We start from the raw sequence: 21,148 nt of genomic DNA, 5'->3' as shown, positions 1-21,148 counted from the left end.
TCTGAGGTCCCGTGGGAGAGGTGGGTGTAGCCAAGACTGCAGGGTCTGGCCTGAAGGTCCTGTAAAATCGCCGAGGGGTCCTATATCTTTCTCTCCACTCTTTTCTTCGCTTTCTCTCCCCTCCTGGTCGCGAATTTAGATCTCCATCCCGGACCCAAAGGGGACTGACCAAGGACCGGGGATGGACGTGAAAGGTGGACAGGGGAGGAGTGACCGTGCCGGTTTAGTGCCCGGGTGCGACTTGCCAATCCACGGCGTCGCTCTGCGTGGCCCTACCTGGGAGGTGCCGAGCCCCGGTCACGACGCTCCGCGCCGTGCACTTCCCTCGTGGCTCCTAGAGGCGGCCTCTGAAGCCCTGTTTTTAGGTGGAACAGGAGTACTATTGTCTCTTTATCTTAGAGCCTGCGGGGGTGCGGGCCGTGGGGGTGTCCCCAGGGTGACAGCCAGCGCTCTCCTTTCCGCCTCCATGAACTTGTTCTCCAGAGACCATGGATCTGCCTGGGTGCCCACAGGATCCCGCGCAATGAACTTGAGTGTCTTTTAACAAGCCCAGGCCATCCAACACCAAAAAAACCTCCCACAAAACCTGCGAAAAATCACCGCTCACTCAGAGGCCTGCGGTAGAGCACTGCTTTGACTCTTCCTTTACCGAGTCACAGTTGATCACCTACCCGCTTGCTACAGGCACCAAGCGGCCGCAGGCTCAGCTTCTTGTTACATTAGTCGCTTCCTTGCCCCGCAATTCGACCCTCGCGTTCTGCATGGGGATGTGGCTCCGTCAGTAGCCGCCCAGAATTCCTGCAGTGTGCAAGCTGCAGCACACAGGCGCGCCAGGCTCATACTCCAGATACCCACCCCCACCCCAGTAAATCTCTAGAGTTGAGAGAAGCAAGGCTTGCAGGAAGCCGCTCCGGATGTTTGCTTCTTTACATGTGGCATTTGTGGCTGGCTTTGATAACGTCGTGAGCTCCGTTTTCAACACTCATTTAGTGAAGAAACTGAAATATGGTCTACACACACTGCGGGGCGGGTCTGCGGGGCGGTCGCCCCCAACACTCCTCTAAAATATCTGTCAAGAGAATGGTCAGCAGAACTTAGATCTAGGTAAGAGGATGGGAGGGGGACCAGTCTCGGGAAAGCGCCACATTTACTGAAAGATTTGCTAAGTAAAGTGCTACCTTGGGACTCCAATGGAGGTAATGGGGAAGAAAAGCCAAAATGTGGACGCTCCGACTCCTAGTGCCTTGGGCTTTCTCTCAGACAGATGAGTAATCGCTAGGAACGAGCGCAAATAACGGTGGGGCGCCCTTGGCCTTTCTTTTCCACCACTTTCTCGGTATTCTAGGTTCCCTTCACCGAGCAAGAACAGGAGGAACCCAGGTAAATTTATGCAAATACATTTTCTAGACTTACTCCTGAATTACCTTTCGGAGAAATCAGTCAACAGAGAAGACAGAGAAATGCATTCTGGACCCGGTACTGTTTTCAATCTTCATTCCAAACAAAACCCTTGGTTTATAAAAGATTTCACAGAAAGAGAAAATTCAGTCCTGAGATCTTTGAAAAGATGTCTGTTAAGAGTCCACTGTGGAGGTCAGGGACTGTGATACTGTGGATGGGAGGCAGGAGGATTACATAGGGAGACCCTCTTCAAAACAAGTAACAACAAAAAAATTTTTAAAGAGCACCTGGCTAGGGGATTAATTTGTAATACTGTTCTCTACCCCTATGGTTTCCTTACTTACACATTTGCAATGCAATTTTTGTTTTACTTTCAAGCCAATATGCTTTTCAGAAAAACATAAAGCCTTAAGGAAAAGCACATCATCAGTTAAATTTAAGATCAATGACTTTCAGATCACCAATTAAAAATAACGTTTTCTCTAATATCTTGAAGCCAATTGGCCCCCTCCCCTTTCGTATGAACCTTCCAGACCTGGAGCTTCGAGGACTGCCTCTGTTGCTGCGGCACAGCTACCAGCTGTAAACGGGATGGAGATTCACCGTTGCTTTACAACATAACACATTAAAGAAAAACTGGCTTTCATACCCAGAGTTCTTTGTAGAAAAAGTAATTCCAGAAACTGCAGGCCAGGAGTTAGCAAAAGCTCTGTGCTTCTTGGAATCTGCAGTAAGCCAGACTTGCTCTCTGAAACAACACACAAGAAAGCCTCAACCAGTTGTCCCCACGGACACACGCAGGACCACCCCCAGGCGGAGGAGTAAGTGATCCTTTTTAATCAGCCCTTCATAGCAAACAAAATCTGTTTTGGAAACTACTATGTTGAGTCCCCTTCCTCCCTCCCTCGCTCCCTCCTTTCCTTCCTCTCTCTTTCAAGAGAGAATTGCATTTAGCTCAGGCTGGCCTCTGACTCCACATGTAGCTGAGGGTGATATTGAACTTATCTTTCTGCCTCCACTTCTCAAGTGCTCGATTGCAGAATCACAGCCATCACATAGACTTTCTCCAGCTTGGTGAGTGGTTTGAGCTATGTCCCCAGTCCTTCAGTTTTCCTCCCTTGAAATTATGCAAGTATGACTATGTTGGTTCTCTTAGAAAACAACACCAATATGCAAACTAACACACATGCAACTATGAATTGCATACTTTTGGACTTCTGGTCAGAAGGCCAGCTGCTAGCTGTGAGTAACATCCTCCCAATGCATGTACTATCCTCCAGTCTATTTCCTCTCCTGGTAACTATAGCCCTGCCTACTAGAGACTGGTTGGGGGCTAAATTAGTTTGCTAAGTTTCGGAGGGTGCTGAGTGAGTAGCTGCTGGGATAATCACTCTAGACCGGCATGTTTAGAAGCCCAGAGAAAAGTGCTTTCAGGTCTGGAGTAAATTTAAGGGCACTGGTGGTTTTCTTTCCAGGGTTAAGAAATATATAGAAAGGCTGTAACCATCTGTCAGGATATGGATTTTGCTGCTTAAAGGGCTGACCCTTTTCCTCCAATGAACATCACAGTGCTGCTGTCTTTGCATTTTATTTTATATTTTATTTTTGCGGTGTTTGGGATGGAACCATGGCCTCTTACAAGTCTTTAGAAATAATACCAAATCTTGCCTCTTTTACTGAACACACACCAGCAGTTTTTGTTATATGTATTTTATGTTTAATACAGAAATTCCCAAGGGTTGACTTGAACTTTTAATTCATTGAGTAGTGAAATGTCGGTGACGTACATTTTATATTAAACTTTGGTTTTAAAAAATACAATTTACCTTTGACATTTTTAATATAATGTAAGCATGATGAGTTCTTGGGAGAACAACAGTATTTTTTTTCTCCGAAAAACCATATGAAGGTAATTGCCTCCCGTAATTTTTTTTATTGGAATGGATACCTAGTACGTTAATGTGAACTACTTTGTGGCTAGTACTTCAATATTCCGGTACAGTGAGCACCCCTAGACAGCTGAATTTCAGCAGTCCTATTTCCCAAGACGGAGAGGACTTGGCGCCAGAGCCTGGCTCCAGCCAGTTTCTCCCCCCGGCAGGTGTAGTCCTAGTGCTCCTTCTTCGGGGGAGGGGAAAAGGGCGGGTGCGGGGCTGAACTGGGACTTGGGACTCGGACCACCGGCTGGGCGGGGGCCTAAGGACTAGGGTCCGGCCCGCCCCCGCCGCGCCATTGGCCGCATCTATAAAGAAAAGGGCCGGCGGCTGGGGGACACCCTCAGTGTCACCGGTGAGTTAGGCATAGCCCGGAGAGCAGCGGGAGGTTCGAGCCCGCGCGGACTCCGCGCGTTCCTCTGGGCGTCTCTAGGCTAGCTCCCCATTCCTGCCTCGAAGTCGGGGAAGCGGCGTGTCCGGTGGCAGGTAGCGGAGCTCGGGGTCGGTCTGGAGCGCCATGAGCAGCCCGGATGCGGGATACGCCAGTGACGACCAGAGCCAGCCCCGGAGCGCGCTGCCCGCGGTGATGGCCGGGTTGGGCCCCTGCCCCTGGGCCGAGTCCCTGAGCCCCCTCGGGGACGTAAAGGTGAAAGGCGAAGTGGTGGCGAGTAGCGGGGCGCCTGCCGGGACCTCGAGTCGAGCCAAGACTGAGTCTCGCATCCGGCGGCCGATGAACGCCTTTATGGTGTGGGCCAAAGACGAGCGCAAGCGGCTGGCACAACAGAACCCGGATCTGCACAACGCAGAGCTGAGCAAGATGCTAGGTGAGTCGGAGCGGGGGTGGGATCCAGGCCACCCTGCGCGCACCAGCGAATCGGGTACCCACTTTCTAAAGCCAAAAGGTGTTTTTTTCCTTGTCTTGCGCCCGACAGAACCGGTGTGCTGTAGACTCTGTCCCTTCAGCTCCCGGTCTCACCAAAGCACCATTTGGCTTTGGTCTTTGGGCCTCACGAGCAAATACAAGGGTTTCTCAGCGCTTCGGAGAGGCGACCAGGACACGCCTGGTCCGACCCCTTCACAGCCCAGGGGACTTTGCTAGTTTTTCGAATTAAGGGGAGATAAGTAAGGGAGGAAGCCTCTTCTAGGAGGCCTTTAAGGAGACCTGAGACTTTCATCTCGAGACTTGCATCCTAATTTGACTCTGCTCCTGGCCGGCTCGCCCAGTTGAAGGTTGCAGAGAGAGGGGCCTGGGCGCTGGGACTCAGGCGGGTAACTCCACTTTCCCTGCAGGCAAGTCCTGGAAGGCATTGACGTTGGCGGAGAAGCGGCCCTTCGTGGAGGAGGCCGAGCGGCTGCGCGTGCAGCACATGCAGGATCACCCCAACTACAAGTACCGGCCGCGGCGGCGCAAGCAGGTGAAGCGCATGAAGCGGGTGGAGGGAGGCTTCCTGCACGCTCTGGCCGAGCCTCAGGCCGGCGCGCTGGGCCCCGAGGGCGGTCGCGTGGCCATGGACGGCCTGGGCCTGCCTTTCCCGGAGCCGGGGTTCGCGGCCGGCCCGCCGCTGCTGCCCCCGCACATGGGCGCCCACTACCGCGACTGCCAGGGCCTAGGCGCCCCTGCGCTCGACGGCTACACTCTGCCCACTCCGGACACATCCCCGCTGGATGGCGTGGAGCAGGACCCGGCCTTCTTCGCTGCCCCGCTGCCGGGAGACTGCCCGGGGGCCAGCGCTTACACTTATGCGCAGGTCTCGGACTACACGGTGCCCGCCGAGCCGCCCGCTGGCTCCATGCGAGTGGGGCCAGAACCCTCGGGTCCTGCGATGCCGGGGATCCTGGCGCCCCCCAGCGCCCTGCACCTGTACTACGGCGCCATGGGCTCCCCCGCCGCAAGCGCGGGGCGCGGTTTCCACGCGCAGCCCCAGCAGCAGCTGCAACCCCAAGCACCTCCGCAGCCGCCGCCGCAACACCCGGCGCACGGCCCGGGGCAGCCTTCGCCCCCTCCTGAGGCTCTGCCCTGCCGGGATGGCACGGACCCCAGCCAGACCACCGAGCTCCTAGGGGAGGTGGACCGCACGGAATTCGAACAGTATCTGCACTTTGTGTACAAGCCCGAGATGGGTCTTCCCTACCAGGGACACGACTGCAACGTGAACCTCTCGGACAGCCACGGAGCCATTTCCTCCGTGGTGTCCGACGCTAGCTCGGCTGTCTACTACTGCAACTACCCTGACATGTGACGGTTGCCCACCCGGCCTGCGGGCCAGAAGCAGTGTTACACACTTCCTGGAAGCGCTAAGGAAATCCTTAGCGTCAAGCTGTTTTGTTTTTAAGTTGCCTTGGCATATAATTTATGGTAATTTATTTTGTCTGCCACTTGAACAGTTGAGGGGCTATATGAGATTTTTTAAAAAATGTATCGAGGGACTTGTTCCCCCACACCACTGGTCCAGTTTCAACCAGTTTCTTAATGTCTCACCAACTTTTTCCATTTCTCGAAAGTGTTTTGATCCAAAGAAATTTTGTTCTTCATTTGTTTCAATCTTCGAAAATGTTTTGATGCAAAGAATTTTTGTCCTTACTGTTTTTTTTCAATTTTAAGAAAATTAAAATCTAGAATATTTTTAAAATCAATCTATCACATTGGTTTTATAGGAAATTAATTTAAAGATACAGTGAACATTCTACAATTAGAAGTGTATAGCTAATTGTAAAATTTTCATTTTCTTATAATGGTACACCTAAATACTTTCAATAAACCCTAAATATACAATTGAAATGTTCAGACGTGATATAATTGTTCAACTACGAAAAGATTTCTCACAGAATGAACTTGATTTGTACACTCCAAATGATATTGATTCCTAAAAATAATGTTGTAAATGTTTATAATTCTGTTTTTTTTTTTTCAGTCAGTCTTGAGACCTGCCTAAAGGAACTTTTCAGATATATATATTTGTCTTTTCTTCCAAAAGTCTTGGTCCCTCCTTTCACAAAATTTGCCTTTAATCCCCACATTTTTAAGAGTCACAGGAACTAATCAAAATAAAATTTGTTTTGTGACTGTTAGTGATCTTCAGTATGTATTTCAACAGTGGATTTTACTATAGCTAACAAATGTTGCATTCCATTTTGCATTCCAACATTTTGTAGGTTTCAAATTCAGGATTCCCAGGAGTTATTTGTGTGCGGTGCACTTGCCCCGCATGCCTCCTTCACCCTCCATTGTGAAGAAATAGGTGCAAGGCTTCAACCATTAGCCCCTGCAAACCTGTGCTGATTGCTGCAGTACAGATGGAGACCATGGGAACTGATGGCCTGTAGTGGGCATTTCCTGTACCAGGTGTTTCCTCAGTGGCCTTCTGCACAATCGCCTGAGCAAGCCAGTTGGGCAATATTCTCTCGTTTTCCAAGTGATTTAAAAAAAAAAAAAAAAAGAACACATTGCTGCCACGTTTACAAAGGTTTGGCAAAGTGGATCTCTCCTCCACCCTCTATGCTAGGGACTGAAGCCGTGGCCTCTGATCAAGCAGGTAAAGCACCCTGCACCACCGCGGCCGCCGCTGCTGCCACCTCCACGGAATCGTCATGGCCACCGCCACGGCCACCGCCACCGCTGCAGCCCAGCCCCCCTCTCCCCTTACTAGCTCTTAATGTAGTTACAATCCCTTTGTGTAGGGGCATAGGTGGGCACTGGGATTAACATTCTGGTCAGCATGTAAAGCATATGGTGGAGAGCTTGAAGCTGATGGATTAGACTGGGTTCTCTTGGAAATGGCAATGCACATTTTTAAAGGGGGTTTCTGATTACCAGGCATGGAAGGGTAGACAATTCCAGTGACAAGGTTGAGCCTATTTTGTTGGACATACTAGAAGTGACTGTAATCATTAAAGAATTTCTACTTAGAAATTTAAAGTTCACTTCAGGGTGGTTCTCTAACCTATTTTCTTTTCCTTTCTCCCTCTCAGTCCCTGTCATAAACCATGGAAACCAGAGTCTTGTGCCTGTTAGGCAAGTGCCCTACAACCAAGCCAAGCCACATCCCCAGGCTGATTTTTTTTTGATACAGAGTCTTAATATGTAGCTCCCACTGTCCTGGAACTCACTCTGTAGACTGCCTCCGCCTCCCAAGTGCTGTGACTAAAGGTGTGTGCACTATGCCTGGCTTCCAGGCTGATTTCTCTTTCAGTGCTCTTCCTTGTCCTATATTGTTTTCTTTCTATGGTCCCAGAGAGAAGGACCTTAGGCTGGTCTGCTTCCAGCCTAAGGTCATTTGCAGGATTTCCCAGGAGTTCTCAGTGGACTATGTAATAAGCAGAGGGGTTGCCCAGGCTCACTTTCAAGGCCACATGGCCAGTCCAGATTTCTCTATAGACATTTTAGTGCTTTAGTTCAAAGAAACAGTGCTGAAAGCTTGGCTGCTATCTCTTAACAGAATAGTAGGAAATGGGAAAGGGAGCAAGGGAGATAGAGTGCTTAGGGCAAAGTCCAAAATCTGGTGAAGTTACATTTCTAACCACTGCTAAGGAAGACAAGACAGCAAAAATGATTAAGGCAATGTTACTATCTGGATGGAGGTCCCTTCACCCTCATAGACAACTCTTGTAGGCAGACTTCAGGCCAATTCCTTTTCTTTCTGCAAGCACTCAGGTAAAGTTAACAAAGTATCTGCTAATGATTGCCTTGCCACTGACAGTGGTCTCATTTTCCTTTCACTGTTTTATGTAGGAAACACACACATAAAGGACATCCCCTCCCCCACCAAGACCCTTTAAAAATAGAGGTGAGCAGTCAGGGCAGCTTTTCTTTGGGGTTCTAAGCAGCCTTAGGCATTTGCAAATTTGGATTCACCTTAAGATGATTGGCTGAGAAAAAAACAAACAAACCAGGAATTCCTTCCTGGTAACATGGACACAAAGCACCCCCCCCCCCCAGTACTCGGGTATAATTCTGGTAGCATGTGACTCTTTGCCAGCATCCAAGGGTTACAGAAGCCTTGGTGTTGACCAGCAAACAGCACAGACATCTCAAGCATCCAAAACAAATGACATTCATATATTTGAAATTAAAGAATTGTTTCTATGAGGAGTTCCTTCTTATGACATGATTCAAGGAAAGAGAAATGGATATTATTCTCTTGTATTTAAAAGAAACCTATAATGTATGTGCAAGATGAAGATGTGAACTATTCTTGGTGATGCTGTGATGGTGATTGCTCTCAAATGCCCACGCAGGTCATTTATGCTTGTGCATCATTCCTTTTCACCCTTTATTGGGGTGGGATATAGAAGTGAAGCTATGTCCGTTCTCGGACTGACATGTAGGAGGGCTTTTCAGATGTTTCATGTGTTCCTGGAATTCCTGGACAATTGTGTAAAAAGCCTAGTTACCACTTCACCAACATGAGGACCACAAAGAGACAGAAGACAAGCCTTGGGGCTTCTCCAGCTCATTCCCACCTGACTGGAAGTGAAGCGACTGAATAGACAAATACCCAGAATAAGGGAGCTAGGACTATAGTTCAGTGTCAAAGTGCTTGCCAAGCATGCACCAAGATAGATTTGATCCACATCACTGAACAAAAGAATTGCAACAACAAATAAAAATCAAGCAGAAAAGTCCAGGCATACTACAAATGGGAATGATTTTTTTTTTTTACAGACTTTTGCAACATCTGTTGTCCTTAAATTCTTGTTTTTAATTAAAGGAATAGAGGCCTTAGTGGCAAAATCAGGAAAAGGCTTTGGGGCTCTTCAGAGACATCATTATTAAAATGAAGAAGAGTGTCTTTGGGTTACTTCACTGTGATGAAATGCATTGCAAAAAGCAAGTTGGGGAGGAAAGAGTTTATTTGGTTTAAACTTCCACATCACTGTCCATATCAAGGGGACTCAAACAGGGCAGAAAGCCAGAGGCAGAAGCTGATGCAGAGGCCATAGAGGGGTGCTGCTTACTTAGATCGCTCCCTGTCTTTTTTGATCAGCCTGATTTCAAATAGGACAAGGTGACCCCCACCCACAAAGGGCTGGACCTTCCCACAACAATAACAAATTTAAAAAACCCTCTAGGGGCTTGCCTACATCCTGATCTTATGGAGACATTGTCTCAGTTGAAGCTTTCTCCTCTCTGATAACTTTAGCTGGTGTTGAGTTGACATAAAACTAGCCAGCACAAATAGGATGTAAAATGTGAACAAAAATTGAAAATTTAGTTGTGACATCCTCACATTTGTAGATTGCTACGTTCAGATGAAGAGATCCAGGCACAGGCCAGTGATCAGTCATGGAGGTGGAGCTCAGCCACCCGTGCTGAACAGAAGCTCTGCCACCTGATAAACTCCAGACACTAGCTAATCATTTTTATTAAAAAGTATATAAAATTAGTTCAACTTTTATTGTTTATCTTTGAAATAAATTCATTATGGGTAAATTGTTTTTTCCTCATCTCTATTTTTAAGTTCTTTAGAAGTGTCCTGAGGTGAGAATACAACCTCTTCCTGTCCAGATATATTCAGACTTCAGACTGATATGGCATCTACACAACTCAACTCTGAAAACAGTAATGATAAAGCTGTTTTCCTGCGAGGACCTAGAGTAATCTTTTTAAAGCTACCAGGTGCTAAACTTGAAGTAAATTTGTAAAATGGCTGTACACGTGGCTAAGGGATGATATCACAAGCAAGTTATTTCACTTACCTTCATCTCACTCTGCAAACAGCAGCCATGTGGTCTTTAAGTCTGTGGTGGGCTTAGGAAAAGCACATACAAACAAAGGCATTCAGGGAAAGTGGAACGGAGAGCTAGGAACCAAATATATTTACTTAATCTTAAGTTTTTACATGTTTCATTTTGTTTTAAATACTCAGAACTGTGTCTGTCACATTCAACGCCACCCCCACCCCCCACCCCCACCACGTTCCTCTGATTTGTTTTGACAGGGGGAGGTATTTTACAACCATTATTTCAGCACAAATTTATTCTTCCTGCTTACAAGGTGCTTCCTTCTGGGTCCAAAAGATTCCTCTGAAGAAAAACCGGCTTGAATGTCCTGGCTTGGAGAAGGATGAGGGATGGGTTCCTCCCACGTAATGAGCCTGTGACCCACTTGGTATTTCATTAGATCTCTGGCCTAAGGTCTAGCTGTATTTCCTCCATGTTTCACTATAGTATTTTTTCCTGCTCTTATAAATAAGAAGGTTGCTGTGTGTCCTTTCCTTCCCCCTGGATAACCAATCAGCTTTGATTTCAACTACATGGTGTCTCATACATAAAGCATTCCCACCTTCTAACTTCATTAAAAATATTAAAAATTATCATGTCCAAGTGTTTAGTATATAGTAGATCCAAACATAATGTGATTAATAATGGTGCTCCTTATTGTACAGAGTTCTTAGTTGCTCCAAGCAAAATCAATTTGATTGAATACAAGAATAAAAGTTTATTCTTGGGCATTAAAATGGCCCAATAGGTAATGATCTTGCCACCAATACTGACAACCTGAGCTCAGTCTCTGCAACCCATATGGTGAAAGGAAAGAACTGATTCCTGCAGGTTGTTCTTTGATCTCCATAGACACTTTGTGCCTGGCACACACACACACACACACACACACACACACACACACACACACACACACGCACACACATGCACGCGCACACACACACATGCACACCAGAGAGATTGAGTGAGAGAGAATAATAAATAATTATAAGAATAAAACAAAATTAAATTATTCTTGCTTAAGAAGCTAGGGCTGTTACACAGAGAAACCTTGTCTCGAAACCCTCTCCCCCCCACCCAAAAAAAAGAAGCTACCTTTGAAGATTTTATTTCTACTTTAACTGATGTCTTATTAAACATTTTACCAAAATGATTTCAGAAGGATCATTCAGCGAATCAATGCTACTGAAGAGTCACAGAAAGCCAGCAGGAAGGCAGTGAGTTGCAGCTGCCTTGCAAAGCACTGGAGAAACCCCGAGAAAAGCACACTGGTGGATGTAGTTTCCCATTCAGTGGGCAGTATAAACCTGACAACTTGTTAGAGGAAGAATTGTGGCATGTGTGCCTGTCAGACTCCTCTCGCTGTCCTGAGAAGTGAGATTGAATTGTGCTCTTTGAATTCCTGCCCTGGCTCCTGCTGAACGTTCTGTTGGGGCATCTCAGAGAATTCAAGAAGTCTTGCTTTGCCTGTCTTTTCTACTTAGGCGCTGGTGGCTATAATCGTTTCCCTTATATAATATGTTGGAACATAAAAGCATAAAAGTTCAACATTAGACAACAAGCTACTGGAGCTAAGAGCTGCTGAGGAGGCTGAGTTAAGGAAAGCTGGGAGGGGGAGGGTTCGCAGCAAAAAAAAAATCTGCATCTTCAGTCAGAGGGCTAGTTTACCTGGCTCAGGAGCATAGCTTTGTAGGTTTGGGGTAGTTACTGACTTTTACTGAGTTCTCATCTTGTCTTTTATTTAAAACAAACAAACAAAACAAGGAGAGGCAGGTATGGTGGTACATGCCTTAATCCCAGGAGGCAAAGCCTGGCCTGAGTTCAAGGCTAGCCTGGTCTACACAAAGAAATCCTATCTTAAAAAATCAAAAACCAAAACCCAACCAAACAAATAGGGAGAATGACCAAAACTTTATGGCTAACAATAGAAGTCTCTCCAGACCTACTCAGGGATCCTAGGAGATTGTACAGACAGGAATTTATGGGTATCTCAGAAGGTGCTCCTTAGTTCCCTGGCTCATCATTTGAACTTGGTGTACCTCTATGTATCCCTGAAGACGGGCTCAAACTTAATTTAAATATTCCATTGCAAAAGAGAAAGACATCTCCATCTGTTTGTTCCTTAGCAAAAGTAGGGTCTTGGCTCCCTACTCGGGAAAGCTAGGGTGACGCCCCTCCCCGAGCGGTTTTTCTTCGAAGTCGGATTTTACAGTGTAATTTTTTTTTCTGGAAGGGGTATGGTATGTACAGCACGCGGAACATTGGTTTATCCTTTTAATAATAATAAACGCATTTACTTTTTACAGCATTTCCCAGAAAATCAAGAGTCTCATCTTCGTAAGGAGTTGTCGATTTGCTCACTGTCCTGACGCTCAAGTAGGAACCGTGTTTGCCGAAAGCGTTACACAAAGAAAGAAATACAGTCACGTGGAAAGGACAAAACCCAGGTTCACTGGTGGCGGCGTGCCGACTGGGACCCTGTGCAGGCTGTCACAGCACACCCTAGGGGTGCTGGCTCCCTTCTGGAGTCCGCACTCAGGCAGCGGTTGATCAGAGGACATTTAAACAAATCTCTGGGATGACATTAACTAAGAAGGTCAAAGAGCAAAGATCTGATAGTGGAGGCACAAGCGAGGAGTGTGGGCGGAGGAGGACAGCCCGGCTCGCGCTCCAGACATTTCCTGCTCGGCTTTACCGCGTGGTGCGGGGCGGTCTTCTGAGCTAGGGACGGCGAATTTGGCCCACCCAGAATCGCGGTTGCGCCAGTTCAGAAACCTGCCTGCTGAGCGCAGACTTCCGAAGGTCCCGAAGTGACTTCTCGGACTGACCTTCCTGCTAGCAGAAGGAAATCTTTTTGTCTAATTTTCTCTCTCCCTCCCTCCCTCCCTCCCTCCCTCCCTCCCTCCCTCCCTCCCTCCCTCCCTCCCTCCCTCCCTCCCTCCCTCCCTCCCTCCCTCCCTCCCTCCGTGTGTGTGTGTGTGTGTGTGTGTGTGTGTGTGTGTGTGTGTGTGTGAAGAGAGGTGACTTACTTTGTATGTATAGCCCAGGCTGGCCCTGTACCCCCCTCTTCAGTGCAGGTTTACGGGATGCTCTGATAAAGCCTGCTCAAAACGCCTCTTTAGTGAACTCAGTAGGTGGTCGGTTCAGACAAGAACCCGACTCATTCATTACCCATTCTTTTTCCTGAGAGTGAATGGGTGTGTTGCATAGTTGCTGCAGAGTCCTAGCCAGGAGGGATGAAATGCGCTGGTGGTGATCAGAACAAGTCACCTAGAAAGCTGCGCAGGGATGGCCTGGTAGAGCTTCAACCCTTGGCCTGTGTCAGGGAGCCGCTTTAGGAACCAGAAAACGATTGAAGTGTACAGCAGAGACCAGTTGCTCAGGTTTCCCGTCGCATCCCTGGACTTGAAGGTTTCGAGGCATCAAGGTGTGGCTAAAGCCAAGTGGCCAGAGTCTGGGCGGAGACCTTATGGAGAGCAGAACTGGAGGAGGCGTTGCGAATGGCCTGGAACATGGGAACAGTGCGGTTATGGAGGAAAGATTGTGAGTCCTCCTAAAGTCTACACTAGTGGGAACTCGTCTGTGAGGCTGTTTTACCTTTGGGAGAATGGTGATTAAATTTAGAGTCGTGGGGGCAGGAGAGGAAACTGGAAGTGTCGGGACCACATTACCAACTCTTATCAAGGACAGCCAGGTGTTGTTGGTCTTGGGAAATGTTTTAGGGCACCTTTTAATGAGGTGGGGTTCTCCAAAGAAAACAGAATGACTTTGTTTCTAAGTTTTAGTTTTACTTAGCCTTTCAGAGATGCATTCCTTCTTCCTTTTTCAAGTGAGGAATTGTTAGTTGGGGAGTGGACAGAAAACGGCTGGTGATCAATGTCTCCAGACAGGTGTTCATGAACACTGCTCAGAAAAAAAGCCAAGAGCATGAGAACATCAAGCCAGCACCCTGCAGCCTGGAGTTTTGGAGGGCTGGTGTTGCTTAAGTTTGTGTTAGAAAACTTTAGAGAAAGTGGCCTCTATTTGTGAACAGTTCAAGTTTCCAAAATCCTTGATGGTAAGCGGTAGAAAAACGTTTGTAAAGAAAAAGAATGAAACATCCAGGCTTAACTTCATCACACAAATGTAAGGTCATTGCTCTTTTGCATAGTATGCTTTTCCCCAAAACAGTTTAAACAGCACAGGAAAACAGTCATTAGTGCCTTGGAAGTAACTTGTCCATCACTGTATCTGCGCGGTGTTCCCTGGCACATATTTTCTCTGTATCCACAATCACGGAGATGTACAGGATCGCATTTCCCTTCTACTCCAAGGCTCGCTTTTCCAGTTAGTGGTATCTGCTGGCATCTGTGGGTTCCTACAAAAAAGACCTATACTTTTTCACTCAGCTGATTCAGTATAGTCAGTGACTTCAGCCTCAACAATCGTAAGTCCGTGAAGTTTCTGATATCGCTCTGTCATGGTGGTTATTAATGTTAACTTACACCGTGTCTGTCTTCATTTGCGTGATGATGTGTGGCAGGAGCCTCTCTAAGACGCCTGCGCCCTCCTGTTGAGACAAGGTTCAGTGCCCAGCGAGGCAGGCATATGGGCAGGGGCTGCTTCGTAGACGGAGGCGGGCATTTGGCGGGGGTTACAGTGGGGCCAAATCAGCGATTAGGACTCTCTCCCCTGTCTCCAGAATCTGGAGACCCTGAACGTTTTAGCCCAGCCCTTCAGCTAAGCCTTAGCCGGGCTTACCCCGCTCCTGCCTCAACACTACCACAAACCGCTAGGGGCTGAACATGCCTGTCTAAGCTGGTACTCTCTGCTAGCTCTAGAACATACACCCTCGGGATGGCCTGGAGCCTGCCTCCTGGGGAATCGGATTTGGAATGCTACCAAATGGTACCAAAAGCCCGCCTGATCTTCACGGCCAGACCTCTAAGCGTCCCCCAGCTCCCAGGACCTGTATATGGTGTGGCAGGTTTGCCTGCTGGGAATGTGGCTTCCAGATGCAGCCACAAAACCATCATCGGCATTGTATTTCAGCTCAGCACAGCGGCTGCAGTAGCAGCAGCAGCATGCTCGGCTCTTGACCCAACATGACCTGCTGCCCAAGAGTTTTCCTGTTGGAATGGCGGGGCTGGGAGAAGCTCCTCTGCTCAGTCCTCTAAGTTCCACTGCTTATTTACTGTGTATTATTATTGCGACTGTTAGAATATGGAAAGCGCCTATCCTTCTCAGAGGAAACGTCCAATAAGGACAGTGTTTCACTTTGTTAAATCGCCAAGGAGGCCGCGCAGAAGTGCATATGCAGAATCTATTTCTATTTACGGAATCTATTTCTACATTACGCCTGCATTAAGCATAGATTACATTTAGAAAGTGGAAAATAAATGTGCCTTGAAGGAAGCACTGTTTTCTTAAAAAAAAAAAAAAATGGGCCTTTTAGGCTGTTTTAAAACAATATTTATTAGCCTCTGTGTCAAGTTTTTATTGACATATTTATAAATTTGAAAATAAAGCTTTTTGAAAAGCCAGTGGCATCTGCAATATTGAAATCCTAGCACCTGGGAAGTTGAGGAAAGTCAGGTGGATCTTTGTTAGTTAGAGGCCAGTCTGGTCTACATAAAAATCCCAGACTAGCCAAGGCTACATAGTGAGACCCTCATCTGAAAAAGAAAAAAAAAAAAGTCTGTGTAGGGGCTGGGGAGATGGCTTATGGGTAAAGGACCTGCTGTACAACCCTGAGGCACTGAGTTCTGATCCCCGCACCCATCTGAATAGCTGGGCTGCAGATGTGGTATTTGTAACCCAGCACTAGGGTTATAGTGATGAGACAAGAGGATCCCTGGAGCTCACTGGCCAACCAGCATAGCTGAATCAGAGAGACCATGTCACAAAAAACAGTGGAGAGTTATCGAGGAAGCACTTGAAGTTGACCTCTGGCCTTAAAACATACACTTATGCACACACCACACAACTTACATATGTATACACAGGGAAATCAGTACATATGTACAGTTTATAGTTTTCAAAAATTACACGAAGCTTGTCTGTATCAGGGTCTCATGGGAAACAGTTGATGTATTTAGTGGGTGTTGGAAGGAAAATCAATGAAATCCTCTAACTGGCTAACTTGGCAAGGCTGGAGGGTCACAGCTGCTTAGTGACCAGTCCAGACTGGTAGGATAGAGAAGCTGATACTAAAGCCAAGGGTAGGCTAGGGGGCCTGGCCAAAGGAGCTGTGGCCTTGGGAAACAGAATGAACTGACTGTGGACTATGGCCCAGAAAGATGGGTACAGGAACTAAATCCGGAGTGGGAGAATCCTGTGTCCTCACTTCTTGGCCAAACCATAAGGGGAGTGAAGCATCTAGACAGGGCGGGGTGTTTGCATGCAGGTGGGGCCCAGGAGCAACTCTGTAGAACTTAGCCAGAATGAGTTTAAACAGATTGGTTCTTCCTTGGTTTCTTTCTTTCTTTCTTTCTTTCTTTCTTTCTTTCTTTCTTTCTTTCTTTCTTTCTTTCTTTCTTTCTTTCTTTCTTTCTTTCTTTCTCTCTTTCTCTCTCTCTCTCTCTCTCTCTCTCTCTCTCTCTCTCTCTCTCTCTCTCTCTCTCTCTCTCTCTCCTCTCACATGCCAGGTCTGTATTCCACTCACAAACTACACCTCCAGCCCTAAAAAAACCAGCAGTTAGTTAAAGTCTTCCTGCTAATCACACAGCTCACATTTTGCTGCTTATAAGGCTACTTCATATTTTGTATGCTCTTGGACATTTTCAGGCCAAAATGCAGTTATGGGTTTGAAAAGATTTGGGTGTTTGCCCCATATCCATGTTGTAGATGTAGGTGAATAGATTCCTACATTGGTTTTTCAGAAAGAGTGTTTATGGTCAAAATGCAATATTTTAACACTCACCTAATGAGCACTAAGAATTGGGGACAAGCTGGGCATAGTGGCACATGCCTGTAATTGCAGTACTTGGGAGGCAGAGGCAGGCAGATCTCTGAGTTCCAGGCCAGCCTGATCTACTGGGTGAGTTCTAGCACCAGCCAGGGTGTACACAGAGAGGTCTGTCTTGAAAAACCAAAATACAAACAAACAAACAAACATAAAAAGGAACTGGGGATGGAGCTCCTCATGTTGCCCAGAAGTGATGTGATGTTGGCATTTGCTGGTGTCTCCCCAGTCTGTGTTCCTTCCATGAGGCCTTCTGTCTGGCATCCAGCCTCAGGACTGGTGAACATCACTTTACTCAGTTATACCTGCACGCTGAACTGTTGTTATCAAGTTGAAGGATGGGCATGTGACCAAATTCAGGCCCAAAGGAGGGGTGTGGCCGGAAGATCCCTGGGCACAGCTGTGTGACAGGCTGTGACTGCTGCAGCCATTTTGTTTACTAGAGAACTGTAGGGTACTGGGGGAATTTGAAGTTGGAAAGTATCAGTGTGGGAGAGGACAGGGACATGCGAGAATCTAGTAGGCGCATGGGAGATGAACCCCAGTTCTGAGTGCTTCAGTGAACAACTTTAGCTAGTTAATTTTTGGTTTGCCACCCTCTTCCCTTCCAGGGGCTGGACACGGGCCAGTAACTCTAGCACTAGGGACGTCTGAGACAGAAACATTTCCTGGGTCCAGGCCAGCCTGGGCTACCAGTGAGACTCTAACAAAATAAAACCAAGCAAAGCTACCGGCACCATCAGAAAAAACCCACAAGTTGGGTTTCCTTTTGGAAAGAAAAGGATTCATGACACAGGACCAGGAGATAGGCAGGCTGGGGATGTGTGATTACTCACTGCTCTGGAAATGCCTGTATGAGATAACACAGACCAGCAGTCGGCATTTGCACTGTCTGAGAAACGGATAGCAATGCTGTGTTGGATTCTGGTGTAGACGGGTGTGTTTCAAATGGGAACATGTATGCAGATGTCCCAGGGAACTTGCTGAAGTGCCCATGCAGACTGAGTAAATCACACTCTTCTAAAATGCTCCCAGGCATGACGGATGGCCAGAGGGGTGTAAGGCCTGAGAACTGTGAGCCACACTGAGTTTTAGGGACTGCTCCTCACTAAAACACAACAAGCACAGGAGCAGACACTTAAGCGTCACTACAGAAAAGCCTTTCAGTTAGACAGTGGTGGTGATTTCTTGGTTAGGCCATGTCTTCCTGCTTCCATCATTCTAATCTTCTGTGGTCATCTTTCTTTTCTCCAAAGTCAGTCCTGCTCTTTCCTTCACTCTTGCCATTACCTGTAACACTCCCGCGCCTCCAGGTCTCACTGTGTAGCTCAGCTTAAGCAGGACTGCAGCTTGCTATGTAGTCCGGGTAGGCACTTCCAGCATGGCTCTGAGTGGCAGGACTGTAGGCCGGCACCACTACACTGAACCTCTCTAAAGTCTTACTGATAGGAGACCAGGACACTGGATGGTGAGGAGTGGACTCCCATCCCCGCCCCATGGAGTCTTTGCATTGACCTCACCATCAACTGCATTATTGTTTAACGTCACAAGAACCTCTTGCTTGTTTGCCTGTCTCTCCCATTAGATTAGAGCCAGGCCCATCCTGTAACACACCTTGTTAGAACTAGATACAGAGCTCCACTGTCTTCTACCAGCCTGTGGTTCTCAGATGAGGCTGCGCAGTGGCATCAATGAAGGGTTTTTGTTAGTTTTGTTTCTTTTTCTTTTTCTTTCTTTCTTTCTTTCTTTCTTTCTTTTTTTTAACCTCTGGGGGTTTGAAAAGCCACATAGGAACCTATTATTTTAAAACTTTCCTAAGCATATACTCATATAATAGTCTCACACAGGAGATGGTGCTCATCCCAGAAGTTCAGTACCAGTTGTGGGATACCTTCCCTTGTGTTGTTTATCAGGGGTGTCCAGAACCAACCAAACAAACAAACACTCAGGTTGCAAACAGGAACTTGATAAAAGCCTAATTGTTGAAGACACCACACATTTTGGTCATGGAAAGAGAGAAATTTAGTTGGAACTGACTGGGAATCCGACTAACTCTCCCTGCTGGCTAACTACCATAGTAGCAATGGTGCCATGCAGACTGTTGAATGTGTGTGGCTTATCAACAGTGTTACCCAGCTATGAAAACTGTGAATTGCAATAATGACCAATGCTGCAAGATACACCCATGCAACAGTGGGACAAAGGTTGTGGGGAGGTGACCAACTGTTTTCTGGTTGAATTTAAGGCTTGCACCAGAGGAGGAAACATGTGACGGTACTGTAAGTATTGCCAATAACTCATAGTTGGAGAGAGCTCACAGGCCACAATGATGACTCTACTATTGTTATTTTGCTAAATGGGCATAGCATTAAACTCCCTTCTAAATCCATGCATCTGTACCTGTGAATTGGTGGAGCTCTCAGGCCTCATCATGAAAATCCACTCAGACTGTCGAAAGTGGGAAAAAGTAGTAATTCTTAGGTTCATGGGAAGCTCATACATCTCTCTGGACACCTGGGCATGGAGACTCCAGGCCAAGCAGGAGGGGTCTCTTATCAGCTTCCGCAATTGATGGCCGACTTGCAGATGAGTCTATTAGCAATGCGTTGTTCCTGGGGATTTCCTGCTAGAACTAATTGTACCTGAACACTAGGAACCAGATTTTATAAACCATGGAACGGCCTTTTCCCTATAATCAGCTCACTAATGATTCCTTGAGGCAGCGTCCCAGTCAGTGGCCTCAGTGTTCTCTGTTCTCTTTAGCATGTTAAAGGCTCCTGGCTCAGACCTTGCCCCTCCCCCACGTCTAAAACCTTTATTCCACACGAGCTCTTTATCCGAGGAGCGCCAGGGCAACACCCTGTGTCAAAAGGCTCACTATCTGACCTGCGGTATACTGAAAGTCCTGAAGGTGGGCTGGCTTTCCCAAAATTATCTTGGAGTTCGGGAGGGAGCTGGACAGGAAGCATGCATGCTGCAGTCTCCTGGAATTCTGTCCTCTAGAGGCCCAGCAAGAGGTGCCCTCTACTCAGAGACAGCGCCACCCTGCCAAAGATCTGAAGGACCCACACTGAGCTGCCCGACTTGGAATAACTGGAGCGGCAGGGCCTCCGGGCCCAGAGGCTTTCCTCCTCCCAAGTGGGCCCAGTGTTCGCAGACCACCACTATAGGAATGGGACAAGGGGAGGCATGTTCCTTGTCCTGCTGCAGCGTGTGCTAGTGGCTGTGGAATTGTGGACCCTAGACTGATGAACACCAGGGCTCTGACAGGGGTGGGGCCTGAAGTGCAGGTATTTATAGCCAGGCCTACACGCCCTCTGTTACTCACAAGATTTGGCTGGGCTTGAAAGCATGAACAATCTCTTCCGGGCACTCCCTGTGTCCACTTCCTTCGGATCACAGGGCCCCCTCCTCTGGCCGACCTGTGGGGTCAGCATCCTCTCTAGCTGATCCACCCCTCCTTCTCCCTGAGACTGGAGGCTCTGTTTTAGCATGAGGGGCTCCTGGAGAAATGTTTCACTGTGTACCCCCTCAACCACCCCATCAGGATCCTAGGATATTGCAGTTTTGAAAGCAGATTAATGTGATTTGTGAGCTTGTGGGAGGAAACCTGGAAAAGGTTTGAAAATTTCATTTGTGAAAACGGGCAAAGGATCACCAGGAATAGACAGGGGATCCTTGGGTGCCTTAGGGAGTGCTACCAAGTGCCTCCTGGGGGAGAGAATTAGGCAAGTAGCCTCTTTGAGCTGGCTGGCCATGGGCTCTGAAGAAACATGGTTCTAGGTTCACATTCCAGAGGGACCAGTTGGGTGGCCTTCTTGGGCCAGGTCCTTATTCACTCAGAATGTCTTTAGAAAGCAAGCAATATACAGGCAGAGGCGCTGTAGGGATGAGCATTGTTTGCACAGTGTCTGGGCAATCCTATTAGAGGTCTGTGTATCTAGGTTCCTTGGACTTGGTGTTTCTATAGGAGGAGCTGCTGGAGGGGAGGGCACAGTAGGACATGGCTGCTCTTTCTCCTGGCAGGCCCTGTCCCCAAGTAAGCAACAGGAACCTCTAGAGTAACTGAACAGTTTACTGAGCAAGTAGTAGGCTTTCACTATGAGCAGGCTTTCACTACGCTCTCTTGAACCTCCCAGACTAGAGATCT

At 47.5% G+C, this 21,148-nt stretch overlaps 1 protein-coding gene across 3 annotated transcripts; it reads left to right on the top strand.

Moving 5' to 3' along the window:
- Positions 1 to 885: 885 nt before the first annotated feature.
- Sox17 (SRY-box transcription factor 17) lies at positions 886 to 6,404 on the top strand. 3 transcript variants are annotated; one of them, XM_042270901.2, is made up of 4 exons: positions 886 to 1,104; positions 1,346 to 1,380; positions 1,935 to 4,159; positions 4,626 to 6,404. In XM_042270901.2, the coding sequence occupies exons 3-4, from the start codon at positions 3,853 to 3,855 to the stop codon at positions 5,573 to 5,575; spliced, it is 1,257 nt and encodes a 418-aa protein (XP_042126835.1). In that variant the 5' UTR covers positions 886 to 1,104; positions 1,346 to 1,380; positions 1,935 to 3,852; the 3' UTR covers positions 5,576 to 6,404. The 3 variants fall into 3 exon arrangements, with proteins under 3 accessions (XP_042126835.1, XP_015843187.1, XP_042126833.1); XM_015987701.3 differs by having other exon boundaries at positions 1,346 to 4,159; XM_042270899.2 differs by having other exon boundaries at positions 886 to 4,159.
- The last annotated feature ends 14,744 nt before the right edge of the window (positions 6,405 to 21,148 follow it).

Source organism: Peromyscus maniculatus, chromosome 2 (assembly GCF_049852395.1).
Source record: "Peromyscus maniculatus bairdii isolate BWxNUB_F1_BW_parent chromosome 2, HU_Pman_BW_mat_3.1, whole genome shotgun sequence".
Taxonomy (NCBI): domain Eukaryota; kingdom Metazoa; phylum Chordata; class Mammalia; order Rodentia; family Cricetidae; genus Peromyscus; species Peromyscus maniculatus.
Note: the sequence above shows the minus strand (reverse complement) of the source record. Positions and strands in the feature narration are given on the sequence as shown.